The sequence below is a fragment of the Centroberyx affinis genome, unplaced genomic scaffold, assembly GCF_046629955.1.
Source record: "Centroberyx affinis isolate AG114_WGS23_722 - 3 ecotype Tasmania unplaced genomic scaffold, CSIRO-AGI_Caff_v1 ptg002649l_1, whole genome shotgun sequence".
In the NCBI taxonomy this organism is placed as follows: Eukaryota; Metazoa; Chordata; class Actinopteri; order Beryciformes; family Berycidae; genus Centroberyx; species Centroberyx affinis.
This window is the reverse complement of record NW_027280841.1, coordinates 282,935-301,517: the sequence shown is the minus strand read 5'-3', so window position 1 is coordinate 301,517 and position 18,583 is coordinate 282,935. Positions and strand designations below refer to the sequence as shown.

Below are 18,583 nucleotides of genomic sequence, written 5' to 3'. Positions count from 1 at the left end.
GGTCCTCATCCAACCCGCTGGCCCGTTAGTGTTATCAGAATCTCAGTTGGAGGATGTATAACTCTCCTTCAGCCCAGCTCCTTATCCCTCTACTTAACTGTTGTTTGTGTGTCTTATCGTAATTGTTCGGAAGCTTCGAGGCGACAGTTACACACTGCAGGTACCCAGAGACCAGAACCCTTGCCAGATCACACTGACTGCTTACCGCTTCCACTGTCTGGGAATGTGAATGAGCCCATACACACACGCACACACACACACACACACTTAGAGCTTTGTTCCGTTGGTTTTAAGTAGCCCTGGAATCCATCCCGCCTGTACTCTAGGCCTGTATGAGTAAACAGGCCGCCGTTTTTTATATTACCTCTCTAATGACCCGCGCTAATATATTCTCCATGCTCTACTATGACTAGGGATATGTGTGTGTGTGTGTGTGTGTGTGTGTGTGTGCGTAGGCGTGTGTAGCTCCCACCACATACAGCAATGGTTTATAAGAGAGCGGCTCGCTGGCGATCACTCAGGATTTCTGATGTGTGTGAAGTGGTTGCCATAGCGTTAGGATTTTCACTGCGTTTGCTCGCGCTTTACGACTTCTTTTATGAAGCTAATTGTGAGAGCGTGAGGAGCAATGTGGAAAAATGTGTTACATCCACTTGGAGAGTGGTGAGGCTGTTTCAAGGGGGTCCCATAAGGCTGAAGATTGTGTTTTCATTCCAGCCGACATCCGTTTTTCATACCTCTGTTTCTCAAGCTGCAGATTCCTGATGGGCTTCAAATGAAGGCAGTATTTTCTTTCCTTGAATTGGCAAAATGTTTTAAGTGTGTGTGTTGGAGCATGAGGTGATCAGTGGGTCGCTCCATGCAATGTTCAAGTCTGCATAGGAAGGAAAAAGGGAGAGGCTTGGGCTATGTTTGCCAAAAATATCAAAACAAAACAATATTTTCAAAGTATATGATGATTAGCTGAAAAACAACGCTATTGTATGTTGGATTTAAATCTTTTTATATAGAGTACACTTAACATTATATGTACCGATATATACTGCTATACTGACCATATAGCAGCTTGTGTTCTATTTAAAAATATGACATTTAGTGCTATCTGTATGAATGAACAACAGTTTGTAATAGGAGTAGAATTTGTGGGTTCGAATTGGCCTTGAATTGCAGTGACATTGACCCAGATCTGGCCTGGTTTCGCAAAAGCGCCTTTAGCACTGAGACCACCATAGGTCATTGACAGTAAATGGACCTGATTACGATCCTGGTGCTAAGAAACGGTTGGAAAACCGAGGTTTGGTTTCAGTGCTGGTTTTGGGGGTGCGGAGAGTGTTTGTGATTGCGGTTTGGGATCCTTAAACCTTTTCAGCCCTGGAACCCAAATAAGAAATTTAGTCCCACCCTGGGACTCTGGCTCATTGATGCTCTTGTTGTGCCGGGACCTCCCAGAAGCTCAACTGTAACCCATTTTGACCCATAGGTTAAGGAAGTAGGATGTTATATGAGCAGTGGGGTAGACATGAGGTACTTTGAGAAGACAAACACTTGTATTAGAATACTGTATTTGCCAAGTACTGTACATGCACAGGAATTAGTGTTGGTGGCATCGGTGCAGAGACATATTGACAACTTCTACAGTGACAAAGCACATCCTGACACATGATACAAGGACAACAGCACCTTCCATACAGTGCAAAGGGAGAGTCCAAAACATAATATTGACAGAAGGCTATAAAGTTCACTCTGACAATAAGTGCAGTTATACAGAACCGGGAACGCTGGGGCGAGACCTTGTGGAGAAGGGGGGTCGCTCAGTCTAGATTGCATGTATGAGTTATTGTGCATCAGGAGAGGGGGGTTGAGGCTGCACAAGGTTAAATGAGGTCAATAATAGGGGGTTATGGTAACGATCGGGGTCTTTGTGGACGGGGAGGGAGACGGGGAACGCTCTGGTATGTGAGGAATGAGGGGTTGTTTAATCCTTGTGGGGGATAAATTATTCGTGGCAAAGGGAACCCCGCCGTGCAAGACTGGCCCGTCTTCTACCATGGGAGTGTGTGTGTGTGTGTGTGTGACAAGAGTATTGGTACTGCGAATCCACGAGATAGACCTCATGCCCTCGTTTTGATTAATTCCAGTGCACAAAGTACATATCATTACCTCATTTTGGTTAATTCATTCCTCATTTTTCCCTACAGGACGGCTACTGCCAGACTCCGTGTGTGTGTGTGTGTGTTGCAGGACAAAAATAGAATAAGATTGATAGCTTCACCCTTACAATGTGGTTGAAGGAGGTCCTCCAAATGATCCAAAGTTCTTTACCCTTTCTATTTCTTCCTTCGTAGGATGTTATACACTCAATAGGAGATATTGATGTGCGGGCCAAGGGCATGCTAACAATCTTTTTGCCCTATTAATACCACAAAACAAAAGTTTTCTCACTCTATTCAGATGGATTCCTTTCACTCGAGCCGTTTTGCATTCTGAAACGGCTCACCATGTTTCCAGTGTTGCTATTTTAGCAGCCTGTTGTGTTCCTGCAAAATAAATCCATGCTACCTAGATACCTAGAAAAAGAAAATGAGCACATGAGCAATTTCAAGGTAAATTTAAAGTAGGGATTCTTTTTTCACAGATCATGCTCTTTTCTTTTCTATGCTGTATTGAGAACATTGGAAAAAAAATGTCACGCATACTAGATGGAACCCACAAATGGCTGCTGCAGAATGGCTGGAAGTGGATGCTGTGACATCAATTGAAAACAATCTTTTTTGAGCTGCCTACTCTCCTTCTTGAACATGGATCAGAAGTGATGCCTTTCACCCTTCAGTGAACTGTGGCATGGCACCGCACAAATATTGATTGGACTGGAAGCTGCCTTTTCCTGTGCTGTCAGACAGATTCGTACTCAGCTTGTATTCAAACAGAGACTGAGCTGTGCTCCAGCCTAAAACTTGATGAATGAATGGACTAACTTGATCTCTTCCATCTTCCATTTACATTGCCTAAATGATTGGCTGTGAGTTGATTGGGAGGAAATAACAGCTTAAGCTGGAACTTCTGATGAAGTGATCGAATTAAGCACGTCTGTCGGTGTGGAAAAGAGATTCCATCCAAAATAAGGTCCCACTCTTTACTCCTTAACGGTCTGAGTAATATTCTGGCTGTGTGCCACCCATGGAGAGTAAAAGGGAAACGAGAGCAACAGGGAGAGAGGGAAACACAGAGAGAAAAGATTTAGTGAGGCGGTAATGAGCCATTGGAAGGGAAGAACGTGTTCGGTTTGGTCGGTCCACCTACGCCCAATCAGCATGGCATCCTGGGTAAATATGACCAGGCAGTTAGTTGCCGTGGTGATCTAGGAAGCAGCAGCTGCCAAGGACAGGAGAGGGCCAGGGTGGCAGCGTGGACCAGATGGATGCACTCGCTCACTCTCCCACTCAAACAGAGTAAGTCAGGTCAGGAGATTTAGAAAGTGAGTTTTTGCACAACAGATCCACCGCAAAGTGCTTAGCAGCATTGCAGCAAGAGGACACAAAATTCAATTCAAAACAAGAGAAAAACTAAGCAAATCCCAATTTTAAGATATGAGACAGAGAGAGAGAGAGAGAGAGAGGCGCATGGTCTTGTTAAGCAATTAAAATATGGGAAAGTTTGGTTATTAGATAAGGAAAATACCTACTTTTTTATTACCAAACAGTCAAACATCATGAGATGGGAGAATTCTCTTCACTGGGCCAAATCCAAAATGTACCAATTAGGAAATAGGAGCTATATCAGGCCTAAAACTGCCATTTTTTTTTAGACAAAAGTGTAATATTCCAACAGTTGAAGGTGTACTGCACATAAGAATAAAGGAGGATTGTATTGTTCTGTATGATAGGGAATCCTGGCTGTGATGTGCCTTACAGAGCAGCCACACTTGTCTTGATATCACTCTGCCTGTTCCCTTTGATGGATCCTCAGGTGTCCGACTGCAGAAAAAGCCTTTTACAAAACTGCCTTCGGGTTCTGGTGAAGTGAAGTCAATATCCACCTCATTTCGTCTGGCCTTACAGGACAATGAAAAAATGGCAGAGAGAGCCGTGGGATGCCAGATAAGAAGAGGGGAAGGGCTGACAGGTCAGATGTGGAGGAGATGGATGCAGGCAGACGAGTGTGAGGTCAAGTGAAAATGTGTAAAGAGGGCAGCACCGATAAGCAGTGGAAATAGAGGTCTGATGAACAGAGAATGAAGGTCTAATGTGTGTGTGTGTGTGTGTGTGTGCTGACCTTTGCGTCTGCTTGTACAAACGTCATGACATTCCTCTGCCATTCCCTTCCCATCAGTCAGGACTGACCGGTGACCTAAATGTCAGTCACTTCTATACAGACAGACAGATGAGTCACACACACCCACACACACACACACACACACACACACAGACACGGTCACTCTCCTCTATCCGTCTCACACACACACACTCCAACCTCCTCACCTCCACAAGTCCATCAAGTCCTTCAGGCAGAAAAGCCAGCCTGTCATTTCATGTCGATGACAGCATCAATCAGCTGCTGCTGAGGTCAACCTTATCTCACACACTGACCATGAGATTATTGTTTATTATAAAGATGGACTCAGGCATGTATTGGAGTCTCTGTAAAATTGCTCTGAACGATTGTTGGAAAGCTGTCATTGCTGTCATGTTTGTCCACTGCAGTTCCCAGAAACTTTGAGTTTCTCTTGATATCTTTTCTTTGTCTGTTCAGCCTGGTGGATATTGCTGCTCATGCAAATTACTTAGTTCTTCTTCTGTTTATTCCAAACAAACTATTGTTGCAAATGTAAAAAAAATTCATGAGATTGGATGATTATTGTGTTATATAAATTGGTGATATAAATTGGAGACTAGCAAAATGGACATTTATTTATAAAAGAAGCATTTAATTCTGAAATACTTTAAACAATAGTTACCTCATGTTCATATCAAAATTATAGATGATTATATCATTTTTATCATTCTGAAATTCTCAGATTTTGTATTGCTACTTTCACGCCATTGATTACAGTGTAGATAAGGTGTCATATATTTAAAATGGTGGATATCCCATTTTTGGAATTAATCTTTTCAAGCTGTGATAGCAGCAAACTGTATCCGCGGTCATCTGTGTGACAGCCACACTGGAAATTACAATCAGGTGCTAATTTGAGGAACATGAGGAGGTCGGTGATGTCATGGGGCAAAGCTGACATCATGTTGCTCAGAGGCTGTTTGGTGTGTGAGCATGTTTGGGTTCACAGTCATGTTAGGTTACGTGCTTCAGCCCGGTGGGATCAGAGGTACAAGGTCTTGTGAAAATCAACATTAGGTGGATCTGATAAGCGTTGGGTTTATGTAGACGGTTGCTGTAGTGAAATACACACACACACACACATGCACACACGGACACACACACAGAGGAGGAGTAATCAAACTTTGACCTGAGTTTGAAAGCTGCCTCATCATCAAGGGAAACCAGGCCAGTCACAGTAAGCAGCTCATCCATCATCCCCACTGTTACATTACTCTCATCGGACGCTAGTGTAAACGTGTGTTTGTGCGTGTGTGTGTGTGTGTGTTTGTTTGTGCATGAGTGTGTAAAGCTTGTCTGCTGCGCATGCATTCATCATTTTCTGACAAGAGGAAAAAACAGATGCTCGCTGGAAGGAGAAAAGAAAGCAGCTTGTCAGTTACATTAGCTCTCCGCACGCACACACACACACACACACACACACACACTCGCGCTCGTTTGTCACAACCTCTTGACACCTGAGGGCGGTTCACACTGCAGCGCTAGAACAAAAGGTCATTTCTACGGTGAAAGATGACACCTTAAAGACTCTCTACAGCAGCGGGCCCTCTGTGAAAACTGACCCACATGAACAAGGTGTGAGTTCATGGGTTGCAGGGGGGAAATTTCGGCCCGTCTGGACGATTTGTCATGCTGCAGAAGGCAAGGTCCACATCTCAACTCCTCATACACACTACAGTGGATGAGGCTGTAGACCCCTACTATTCCCTGTTGGACACACAGGCCAATCATGGTCTTTATTCTGACCTAGCTTTATTCAAACATCAGGGGAAGACAGCACAAAGAAAGAACCGCAAAGGAGAATTAAACGTTTGAAGAAAATTATGTCGATTTCTGCTTTGGCCATAAGGGCCCGGCTTCCCCCTGTAATCCTCAGCCTAGTCTCTTTATGTCTCCAAACCCAGACGGACACAGTGTAATATGTCTAACTATAGTCTCTGTTCCCATCCCCTCACTGCTGCAGCCTCAAGTTGTGAGGATGATGCAGAACACATGGTTGGGAGACGCAGTCATTTGGAGAGGATTCAGATGGGGCACAGGGTTGTAATGGTGGATGTAGTGTGTGTGTATGTGTGTGTGTGTGTGTACATTGTGCATGGGGTGGGCCCATTCCTTACAGTTTTATTAAGTTAAGGAATGTGGAGGTGTTTCTAGATGTTGTCTCAGCCAGGAAATGAAACATCTCCTGACTTCCTGCCACAGGAATGTACACAACTACTGAAGGACAGCAGGGACTCGACTGCAAATGACACTATAACAATTTCACTTGACTTTCCTTGTATGTACACATGTATGCTCTGTTTGCATACTTTACAACTTTTCAATGCATTTAGACCTACCATTGCTTTGTTCATTCTATTAAACCCACTGTATTGTCTCAGAGGATTTCATGCTGTAATCGAAGCGATGAAATATCTCCTCGATGAAGTGGTGGATGGAAACCAGATACTGGTGTGGCAGCGAGGGTCTGGTAATGTGTTTTCTTTCTCATATGACAGAGAGTTTCCACCTCAACTCAAAGAGCAGAACCTATTCCCGCACACCGGACCCACACACACATACACACACACACACACACACACACACACACACACGCACACACACACACACGCGCTCCTCAGATGTTTTAGGCCTCTGCCCCTTGATGTTGACACTTGTGACTTGTGCCATTTCAACTATGGCACCTACCCACTAAAGAGACATGTGATCTCATGCCTCACACTTTACATTGTGCACATGCAAGCAGTTTTGCAATGTTAAGTCATGGCTGTGGGCTTCAGTCGCAGTAAACAGTAAATATATTACATAAAAATGCTCTAACCCAAGTGCACTGACAGGTTTTCGATCAGATGGCTCCATTTGATATTTTGACCGATAGCTACCTTGACTTGATGGATTGTATTCATCCATGATGCATTACTTAAAGTGCTCATTCATAGCCAAGATATGGAAAAAGAGAGTGTAGTGAGCAGTTTTGTGGTTTGGCGTTTGTAGTTGGGTGAGGGTGGAGGGTAGAAGGTGAGTTGAAGGATGGAAGTGATAGCAGCAGTTGCCCTCAACAGAATATTGTGTTGCAGAGAGAGGTGAGATGTGGTTTTGTTGGGAATCTACACTATTTCCATTATCAGTTATATCAAATTCATGTTTTTCAGTTAAGTAGGCCCAAGCTACATACTGTGTTTCATTCAGGTCAGACTCCATTAGGTTTTACTTGAGGTCCTTGGCTAAGAGGCGGGGAAGGATTGGAACGACTGTCTGTGTCTGTGTATCTGAACATACTGCTGAGATGTTCTCTGTTCCACTCTACCTCAAATGTGGTTTGGGAAGGACTTATTACCACTACTGGCAGAAGGAAAGAATGTGGCAAAAGTTCCTAAGAACACAAGGCACACACACACACACACACACACACACACTAATATCCTTTATTGCCTGCTGAGCCTCATTCTTTTCTCTTATGAGTTGGATTGAGCCTAAAAACGCTTTGCCTGGCAGTCTGGGGAAGTGAAACCTGCCAAATGTACAGACTTCAACGACCGATCCTCTCTGACTGTGAAAGAATGATGTGACATAGATGTTGTTTACCAGTGGGGATATAAAATTAGGACATGCTCTGATTGTGATAAAGTGAGAGCAGCCCAGAGTTTCTGTTGGCTGATAAACAGGTCAGCTCCCTCTGGATTCTGGTCTTTGTAGTTCTTTGTAGTGCGCAGCAGGATCTTCAGAGGTGAGAGGTCACTCGCTTCAGTGGGCATAGCTAATCTGGTCATCTGGAGCTCGGTCTAAATTCCTCTGTGATGAAAGGTGTATGGGCTTTGTGTGTTGGTATACGGCCATAACGCAGCATGGCTTTGCTTTGCAAGGCAGTCTGGGAACTGAGAGACTTAAGAATGGGCTGTAGGCTGTAAATCATAGTCTCCACCACACACTCAATTGATGTGACTGTAGTGTTTATAGAGCAGTGTGTCAGTGTTTCTGGTTACTGACAGGCAGACCAATATCAGTCATACTCATTTAGAAGTGATCCTAGCGTACAGTCTTGCTCAACACAGCTTTAGTATTTGCATGCCAGCCAAACAGATGCAGTTGTGATGTACTGCAGTTGTGGACCTTGAAAGCCCCTCTGTTTAATTATTGTTCTTGTAATGAGGGTAAAGCCTGGTGGGAGAGGAGGGAAAGGTGCTGACTCTGTTTTTCTGTTTTCTCCTGACAGATCGTGAGGACCAATCAATCCTTTGCACGTGAGTACTTCACTGCACCTCTTTCACCCATCCTTTTTAATTCTCTCCATTCTTTTGCTGAGATAAACTCTTAACTTTGCACTATAGGCAGCATGACTGGACACAGTAGAAGTCATTAGTAGAGCAAATATTTAATCTGTTTCATGTTACCACCATAAGTACACCATAAGTCCTCTCCTCTCCTCTCCTCTCCTCTCCTCTCCTCTCCGTTGAGGTCATCTCTCCGTCGATACACACGGCCGCTGTGTTCTCTTTAAGCCGGTTCAGGTGATAAAGCAGCTTGATGGGCTGGAAAATGAAACTGTCCCGGGATGATTATCTGCCTCTGCCTTAGTAGAGGTCCCTGTTATATACAGGCATATATAGGCAGGGTGTCCGTTTTTGTCCTTGAAGGTTTTTTTTTTGTTGTTTTTGTTGAAATGTCCCGTACAGTAAAGACGAGTTAAATTGAGCTTATTTGAATTATTATCACTTAATACGTATTAAGAGCTCATTACAAATTCTATCAACACTTTATGAGGATTAAGCCTCTCTCTCTCTCTCTGGTTTTCCGGTTACTTTGTCACAACCCTTACTCTGAGGTAGTCTGTTATTTCCCCTCTCCCCTCATGTTTCTCCTACTAAGAGTCAGTTGGCCAGATCCCATCATCCTGCCGTGTTTTACTTAAAGACTGGTTTCAGAAAGCTTTTTGTGGAAGCTGGGCTTTGCGGCAGCTTTACCCAGTACTGAGGGAGTTATAAGTGCGGTTTGGTGCCCTGCCTACATCCTTCATGGCAGAGAGTAATTAAGTGCCACTGTGCCACTCTCTTTCAATGGCTGGGTTTGCCATTGCCAGTGAATAGAGCTGTTGCATAATCTGCCTGCATTCTGGAAACTACGCCCCCTGTTGGTTGCAGTGGCACAGATTTAGCAACATTTCCTCTACTTCTGTAAGTGGGGTTGGTCACCCTTTTGAGAGAAGCTGCCTCCTCATTATAAAGGAATTCATTTATATTGGTTTCAGTGGAGAGCTGTAGTGTCACACGGTCCAGTACTGTTTAAAAGGCTATTCTTTTCGAGTCAAGTTTATTTGTATAGCCCTTCATCACAAAGCATGTCTCAAAGGACTTTACAGTGAATGAGCCTACCTAGATCTAACTAACCAACCATCATTCACAGAACAAAATAATGCAATACAGTATGCAAACACAAAATGGCATGTTGAAAAGACATAACAAGCCTAAAGAATCATGGGAGAAACACTGACAGAAATCATCATCATCATCATCATCATCATCATCATCATCATCATCATCATCATCATCATCATGAATACTCTAATGTATTGATGTATTGTATACTGTATTAATTTTCTGCTGTCAGTGAGAGCACAAAGAAACACACCGCTGCAAATTATCCATTATGTATGCATTATGTATATATGGTTTATGCCAACAGTCTGAGAACAGAACAGAACAGGGAGCGGCCTGTGAGACTATGAACTTGTAGAATCTCTCACTTCAGAGTTAAGGATCATACCGCAGACCCCTGACATGAGAGAGAGAGAGAGAGACATGTTGAGAGAGTGGTCAACAGAGGAGGTGAGACAGGTGGAGAGAGATAGAGGCTGTTCCTGAAGTGAGAGATCTTGCTGTTTGACCTCCTGACCCCACATGTTCACACCTTGTCCGTAAGATGTGACGAACTTAGCGAACGCTCATGAGAAAACGCTCCCCCCGCTCTATTCCCCCGCTCCCTATAGAACCATGAAGACATCAGGCTAAACTCGGACGAGTGTATCTGGCTTGACCTATATATCGCTCAGCCTGTATCGAGTGTGTGTGTGTGTGAGGACGCGCCCATCGAGCTCTAAAACAGCAGCGTTCTATGTGCAGCGGAGCTAATAGCCAGCTAGACTAAAGCCACCGGTATGTAGCTGGCTGTAGCGCTGCTGGCCTGGTTTCTGGGTTGGCCCCGGGTTTTCTGGGTTCTGGGACCTGACTGTGGGAGCTGTTGGATGGCTCTGCCTGAACACAGCTATCATTAGAGACGGCCCCAAAAGCAGAGCCTGGAAACTTTGGAGACCTGCCCGCCAAACCACAGGGTCCTCCAGTAAAAGACACTGACAGACGGACGGATGGATTTGGAAAACAAACAACAGATACACTGATGCTCACTCGCTTTCTCTCTCTCTCTCTCTCTGAATCCTTCTCCCTCTCTCTCTTCCTCTGCTTCCCTCTGTCCATTGTTCCCTGGAGGTTCGGCAGAGCGCTCTCGAGTGCCATAATGATGTGTAAGAGCTATTTTGGTTAGGGTTTTATAGTGTTTATGATTTTGCTGTGACTGTTCTGCGCAAAGTTTCCTGAAATGCTGGCTTGTAATTTATGATTGCAAACAAAAGGGTTGCGTAATTATTTGTGGGAAGTGATGAGCATAGCAGAACCAGAGGGACTTTTACCAGGCCTTGTTGGGCGTAGATTAGAAAGTGTCATTCTTCACTCACTCACTCTCTCGCTCCCTCTGTCTGTCTATGTGTATATCGGTGCCGTCTATCTCCCTTCGTCTCCAGAGGTGAGTCAGGCGCTGGCAAGACGGAGAACACCAAGAAGGTCATCCAGTACCTGGCCCACGTTGCCTCCTCACACAAAGGACGCAAAGACCACAACATTCCTGTGAGTGCCCCACTGCCTACATTTTTCCAGCCTTGGTCAAGCCTGCTTGTCTCCTCTCCTCTCCTCTCCTCTCCTCTCCTCTCCTCTCCTCTCCTCTCCCCTCCTCCTCCAAAACACATTCCATGTAAACTACCCCTTGTTCAGTGATCCATTTCTCCATTTCCTTTAATGAGAAATTGAATGTCTTCCTTGGTACCAGAACTGTTTATTAGTTCAGCATCTTATCATTGTATGAATCTTAAATGCCTAGCTTAACGTTGATATTCAGCTGATAGAAAACTATTGCAAACACGCAGCCGTGTATTAATCCTTGGAGCTAACCTGATCAGTGTTACTGTAACCTGAATGGTCACTGCTCCTGCTCCATGTCACCCAGTGCCATTCTAATGCTGGGCTAAATGTTTACTCGTCTTCTACTGCTTGTGGCTTGTGTCTGACATAAGCGCTTCAGGTTTTTAACACTTGCATTTGTTTATCCGTAACAAACAGCCCGAATCTCCCAAAGCATTCAAGCTACAGGCAAGTGTATCTCCCGCTTTCTCAAGAAAAGAAATGTGTGCCCAGGCTTGATATGTGTGTGCATGTGCATGCCCTTCTCTCCACTTCTAAATCTCCACTGCTGCCATAATGATGTTGATAGACTAATCTCAGCTTACTTCATGAGGCATTTGTTTGTGCTGGCTCAGTCTACTCGTATGATTATTTGGTACTGAGTGAATCTGCTATTGAACCAGCAGGCGCATGATAATAAAACACTTTGTTTTATCAGTTGGTTCAGGTTTATTGCTAAAAGTGCAGGAAATTGCCAATGGTTTGTTAGAAACATATGCACCAGTCGACTGCAAACAAATAGATCATTATTCTTTATTAAAACACAACAGCTGTTCGTATTCAGTGCTAGCAGAGCATTAACTGACCCTGCATGGACTGTCTGTGTTTGTTTGCCATGTCGTTCCCATTTTGAATTTGCATGGTGTTTAGGAGGAGTGCATGGAATGTGAAATCAGTGTGAAATCAGACTGTAGACGCATAAACATCTGTCCTCATATTTGATGTCAACTTCCATTTTTCACCTTTTAGTGAAGTGAATATGTGATTAATAGCAGCTGATACAGCACTTACATAATATTATAATGTTTTGCCTACTGATTACATCTAGCCCAGGTATGAAATGGAGATATTAGAGATTGAAAGATGATGGCAGTTGATCAAACCTTTCATTCATGCATGCTTTCCATTTGTCCCGTGCTGATAGACAGCTGATGCATGCGTGTAGTTTCAAGAGTTTTTTCTATTAATATTCATTCATGGCTTGGCTATTCTATGACCTTGGCTACTGATATAATGATAACCAACTCCAACTGTGTCCTTCAGTCTGTGTGTGGCTTTTGCTGCCCAGTCAATAAGCAGACACAGGGGGTGTGTGTGTGTGGTTATTGATATGGTCTGTGGAGGCTGTAGTTCTGCCCTCACCTGAATTGTAAGATTTGAATCCAGTCCATTTTCTCCCAGATGTACGAATAACATAGATGAGTAACATGGTTGAACGTCAGCTGGGACTGTGCTGAATATTTCAACTATCTTGATTTATGATCGACTGCTCCCCTATACAACCATCTAACATTTCAGCATTCCCCCCAACTCACTCTGTTTGCTGCACTCTCTATAAAACGTGATATTTACTAGCCTCGCCTCTTCTCTGCTTGATTTATCCGGCAGCTATTTTTCTTACCCCTCTAAACCAATACCTGATGTTTCTGTGTCCTCGTGCGGATTGAATACTTAGACCGAGTCTTAGATGAAACATATAGTCTACTGCATAAACTGCCGCTCATAGCCCAAGTCGAATGCTCGTTTAATACGCAGTAGCGGTGTGTGTGTGTGTGTGGCTGCAACTCAGCACCTGCGCTCCTGTGCCAGAATACACCATCCACGCTGACCTCCTTAGCGCTGTTCTCCCTCTGCATCGCATTACGGGCGGCCTGTGAGCGCCGGCCAGAGGAATGCAGAGGGGGAGATAGATAGAGGGGAGGAGGAGGAGGAAGAGGAGGAGGAGAGGAGTTTTAGGGGGAGATGAAGTGGTGGGGGAGAAGAAGTAGAAGCAGATCAGAAGGGGTCCAGACTTTCATTTTTCTCTCGGGGAGAAAGACAAATAGGAATGCGTATTTATTCTACAGTTGTGCAGAGATATGTGCATTGGTTTCTGCGTTATCCCGTGTTATTCTGAGGGTGAGATAAGGGGGAAAAGGTGAGAGATAATGAGCGTTAGGGAGAGTTATGATATTCAGAGACAGAGGAAGAACAAGATAATGTTGGTGCATTACTACACAGTGTTAGTGATAGTTCCCGACTCCCTTCCTCTGCTAGGGGACACAGGTTTGACTGGAGCTCTCCTCCATTCACCCAACCACACAGGCAGACAGAGGGGGAGAGTAGAAAGAAGCCAATGCCTTCATGTCACCCGATCATCTGAGGTCCAATATATAATGTGTTTTCCACCATGGACCACATTGTTTTTAATACTTTGGTGTGTTGTTGTACAGGTATGCATGTGATCATATTTCCATCTCTTGCCAGTGAGGGGAAAATATTGTACTGTGGACCTCCAGCTCCCAAGTTCAGCCTTGTCAGGCAGAAAGCCTTTTCCTCAGTCTCACTCCTCTGGAAATGAGTTCTTATTGCAGAGAGACATTGGAGCTAATTAAACCGGAGCTCGACCCCTGTAGTCACAATCTAGACTGTACAGTATTATATAAGTTGACCTTTAAGTCCATAGGGTTGTAGTCCAGAATGTACCGTATTATGTAAGTTATGTACAGGATATACAGGGTAGGTGCATTCCTCTGAAACACTGGTTTTAAAGCATAACTCCGGTCATTTTTGACCTGGACTGTATTTTCACATCTTTTTCCATCAAACCAATCGATTCTGATCAAAATCTCGCCAGCTGCTTCAAGTGGCTCTTCAATACAGTCCTAATGAGTCAATGCACACTCCAAAGATCAACCCAAAAAACACCTAAAGCATGTCTTTTTTAAACACATTAATTACTCACTCTGCAATGAGATATGTTGGTAAAAAGATGTAAATAAAAATAATCTAAAGTCATGCCTTTCCTGTACAGTTTTGATGCTTCAGCACTTTCTTGGTTACTTGCTGGCCGGCTGCCTGTCTGCATGTATAAAGTAGTGCAAAATCAATAGTGGAAGTTGTCAGGTCATGGATAAATTGAAAATTAAACTCATATGTCTCATTACAAAGTGAGCGCGCCCAGGCAAACAAGACTGAAGTAGCTCTATAATGAAGCAATTGCCTAGATTTCAGTCAGAATCGCTTGGTGTGATGGAAAAAGATGGGAAAATAGGGTCCAGGTTGGAAATGGCTGGAGTTATGCTTTAAAGATTAGTTATGGGATGTAGTTAATAGTTTGGATCTTGGATGTGGATTGTCATTCAGGGCTCCACTCCTTCAGCATTTCTCTCTCTCTCAATCTCTCTCTTTTGGCCTTGCCATCTCTCTCTCTCCTTTCCAGCCTTCCCTCCTCTTTAACGACACATCTATGTAGGGCTGAGGCCTGTCCCATATTTCTTCTGCTGGCCAGGCCCGGCTGCCCCAGAGCTTCAGCACAGCCAGCAGCTCAGGAAAAAAAAAAACGAACCCTGCCCCCCGTGGACACTCAGAGAGCAGTGGAGTATCCTGGAGTCAAATCAAGGCGGGATGGTGGATGGGTGGTGGCAGCAGCACTAGGAGCTATTTCTGTGCTGCCCGTGCCCTGGATAGAGATGGTTGTGTGTGTGTGTGTGTGTGTGTGTGTGTGTGTAGGGGACTGGGAGGTTTCACAGGCCCTATGGAATGTCCCAACCGCTCGTCAGCTTACCCAGGTTTTGAGATTTGGGCAGCAGCCACCATTACGGTTAGAGCGGTGGACTCTTCCGGAAGTGCGGGGTGTATCATCACAACCCATAGGAATGTGCAGGCGGGCAGCCGGTTCTCACTCATCGACCCAAATGAAGCGCTTACTATAGGGCATATGTAGAGAACACACTCACTATACCGCCTTTGTGGCTTCGCAAGCTCTGTCAAACTGTTTGGTTGTCTTGGCCCCATAGCTTGTCGAGTGCCCTTGACAAAAATCACATTATACTGCAGCCGACTAAAGTAAAGCCAACAGAACCACGATAAACTGCCGTCTGTCTGCATGATTAGTTTAGCAGATTGACTTGGCTACCTTCTTCCCTCTCTGCTCTGTCATAGAGAATTGATTTTGCCTTGCCAGCTTGTGTATGTTTTGGCAGAAAAAAACGTCAGTCATAAGTGATGAAAGATTCCTTGCTTGGTACCAGGTAGGAGTGCTGTTTGATACGCAGCTGCCTCTCAGCTCTCTGTCTTCCCCCGCAGGGCGAGCTGGAACGCCAGCTCCTACAGGCCAACCCCATCCTCGAGTCCTTTGGCAACGCCAAGACGGTGAAGAACGACAACTCGTCTCGCTTCGTGAGTTCCCTCTGCTGTTTAAATGATCATCTTTCTTTAAACATAGAGAAAGTGTTTAGGAGGGACTGAGATTTGCCTCGACCGCACACCGATTATCAGCACAGTTTACGTTTGCATTACAAGACGTATACAGGGAAATGTACATTATCCAAACTTGAAAACATCCAAAACATTCGCTTCTATTCTCCACTTGTAAAGATAACAGTATTTTCTCATGTGAAGCAGCTGTAGTTGGAGATATTGGCCTTCTGTAGTTCTACCATATATTAAGTCTGGAGGAATTGTCAGGTTTATCTAGGTGATGGATACAAGAGATCTGCAGTTACTGTGGACTAAGGTGCATAGCATGAGTCATGAGGGAGTTCAGATCCATGTGATCAATTAAAACATCAAGTAAACACTTAAGGGTACAAATCATAAAATTTCCAAAAAAGAGAAGTCCCAAGGTACTCAGTCATCATTGGAAAATATTACGAATCTGTTATTAAATCAGCATGCCAGGAATAAAACTTAACTGAGAAAATCAATTTTAAAGCAGCTGGATATGCTTGAGAAAACTCAAATTTTTATCCTGTCATGCGATTTTTCCATTTGTCTTGAGCGGACTCCACTGCCTTTAAATTATCCTGATTTTCAAACCCATGAATTTCATTCTTGCCATGCAGCTTTAATAATGGGTTTAAATATTTTTTACTTGCAAAAGAAGGTCTTTGGTCATTTCTTTTGAGTTTTTTTTCTTTTTTACATTTTAGCATATTTGTCCTCTGTCATTTGGTCATTTGTTCCGTTGCGCATAACTCTTACAAACTGGACCGATGCAGTGCTTCCTCTGCTTGTTCTCTAAATGGGAGTGTTTTCTCTGAAGGTCTTCCAGTGATTAGTTCCAGTAATTAGAACAATTCTCCTTCTAATCATTTTTGTTTGTGTGAATGAGTTAACCATGTGGCCAAGATCCACCAAATATGATTCACAGGCCACATGAAACACTGGCTGAGCACTGTAAATAGATAGATGGACACACACATTCACACACGCACACACACATATACACACACATACATACATATACATTCTCAGGAAACCACAGACATGCCTGGGATTCCTTCTGACCTGTAACCTGGCTTTTCCTAATATAGTCATTTTGTTCTCCACTGCATATCTGTCTGCAATGAAACAGATAGTTGACTAACCTTTGGATCTACCTGTGAAATCGGTCACTCTATGACATCTGTTCCAACACACCATGAAAGAATCACCTGAACTAAGCCAATTATATGTCATTATATGTTTTAACGGTATCATGTATCATGTTTTCTGCAGGGGAAATTCATCAGAATCAACTTTGACGTCACAGGCTACATAGTTGGGGCCAACATTGAAACCTGTATCCTCATTATCGGGACAGCCTGAAGGAATGGAATGAGGAAGGACCGTTTCCAAGACGAGGGAAGGAGCTAAAAGATAGGGGACGCATTGAGTTGAGAGCCGAACTTAAGAGAGCGGCGGTTGGGCCGTAAGCCTCTCCAGGGCTTACGGCGGACCACAAGAATGCAATTCCTGTTCTGCATACTCGCCAGACTGAGCTACAAGGCATGGCGCTCTCACAGAACCGTGTATTCATAGTCATTCTTCATATTTCCTCATGTTTATTTATGCCTGGTGAGCAGAATAATGGATCAGGCTGCATGGGATGAATTGCCTTTGTTGCACTGCTTGTGAGAACAGTGAAGAATTGATTCCCCCATGATTCCCTGAGTTCTTCTAGCATTTAGCATTTCAAAGAGATTGATTGGCTGTTGTACTTTATGAGAATTCTTGTCTTAAAATGGTAGTTGGTAAGGAAAAGACAAAAAGCAGTTTCATGCTCCAATAAAACTTTGTTAGTGAGTGGCAAAATGAAGCAGTCTTTTTTCCCCCTCTACATCAGAAGTAGTAAAATTATTTAAAGATGGTCAGTCCTTAACTTCTGCTCTCAGACCTGCTGGAGAAGTCGAGGGCCATCAGACAGGCCAAAGATGAGAGGACCTTCCACATCTTCTACCAGCTGCTGGCAGGAGCTGGAGAGCATCTCCGAAGTGAGAGTCTGTCCACTGCCGAAATCACTAATCAGCATTGGCCAGTTAATCTTCTCTCTCTCTAGTTCACTTCTAAGTCATTCTCTCTCTCCTCTCTCTGTGCCGACCCTCTCCTCCTGCAGCCGACCTGCTTCTCGAAGGCTTCAACAGCTACCGTTTCCTGTCCAACGGTAACATCCCCATCCCTGGCCAGCAGGACAAGGACAACTTCCAGGAGACCATGGAGGCCATGCACATCATGAGCTTCTCCCACGAGGAGATCGTCTGTGAGTGGAAGTGACAGCTGAGCCCAAATATACATTTGATCACATGAATACACACGTACACACCCTTCTTTCTCTCTCTGTCACTCACTTTCCCAATCTCTCTCCTCCTTTCTTCCCATAACTCTGCTCTCCCTGCCATGGCAGGCATGTTGAAGGTGGTTTCTGCAGTGTTGCAGTTCGGGAACATTGTCTTTAAGAAGGAGAGGAACACTGATCAGGCCTCCATGCCTGAGAACACAGGTATAAACACCCAACCCCCCATAGACAGAAAACACACCTCCTTATGTGTGTGGAGTGTGGACTATACTACAATTATACTATAAATGTGTCTTTAAAGAGAAATTTAGCCTCCTGTCCTGGGCCCAGACTCATGAAAACATATTGCTACTGTCAATCAATCAGTGTCAATCAATGTTTATTGTCCCAGGTGGGAAATTTATTGTGCAGTCAGGTAAAAAACAACAAGAATAGATGCATAAGAAAAAATGACAGCAATCCATTACCCACATATCTAAAGCACATAAAA

The 18,583-nt window shown here is 44.1% G+C and overlaps 1 protein-coding gene across 3 annotated transcripts in view; it reads left to right on the top strand.

The window, feature by feature from the left end:
- The window catches only part of LOC139657265 (myosin-10-like), a 60,489-nt gene that overhangs the window by 19,925 nt on the left and 21,981 nt on the right, over window positions 1–18,583 (top strand). For 2 of the 3 annotated variants that reach the window (XM_071535040.1, XM_071535039.1), the window contains exons 3-10: window positions 8,546–8,573; window positions 11,123–11,225; window positions 11,715–11,744; window positions 15,624–15,716; window positions 17,037–17,100; window positions 17,693–17,791; window positions 17,914–18,057; window positions 18,202–18,297. In XM_071535040.1, coding sequence (XP_071391141.1) covers window positions 8,546–8,573; window positions 11,123–11,225; window positions 11,715–11,744; window positions 15,624–15,716; window positions 17,037–17,100; window positions 17,693–17,791; window positions 17,914–18,057; window positions 18,202–18,297 — 657 coding nt within the window. The remainder of the gene's footprint in view (window positions 1–8,545; window positions 8,574–11,122; window positions 11,226–11,714; window positions 11,745–15,623; window positions 15,717–17,036; window positions 17,101–17,692; window positions 17,792–17,913; window positions 18,058–18,201; window positions 18,298–18,583) is intronic. The other variant, XM_071535041.1, reaches the window with a different exon arrangement.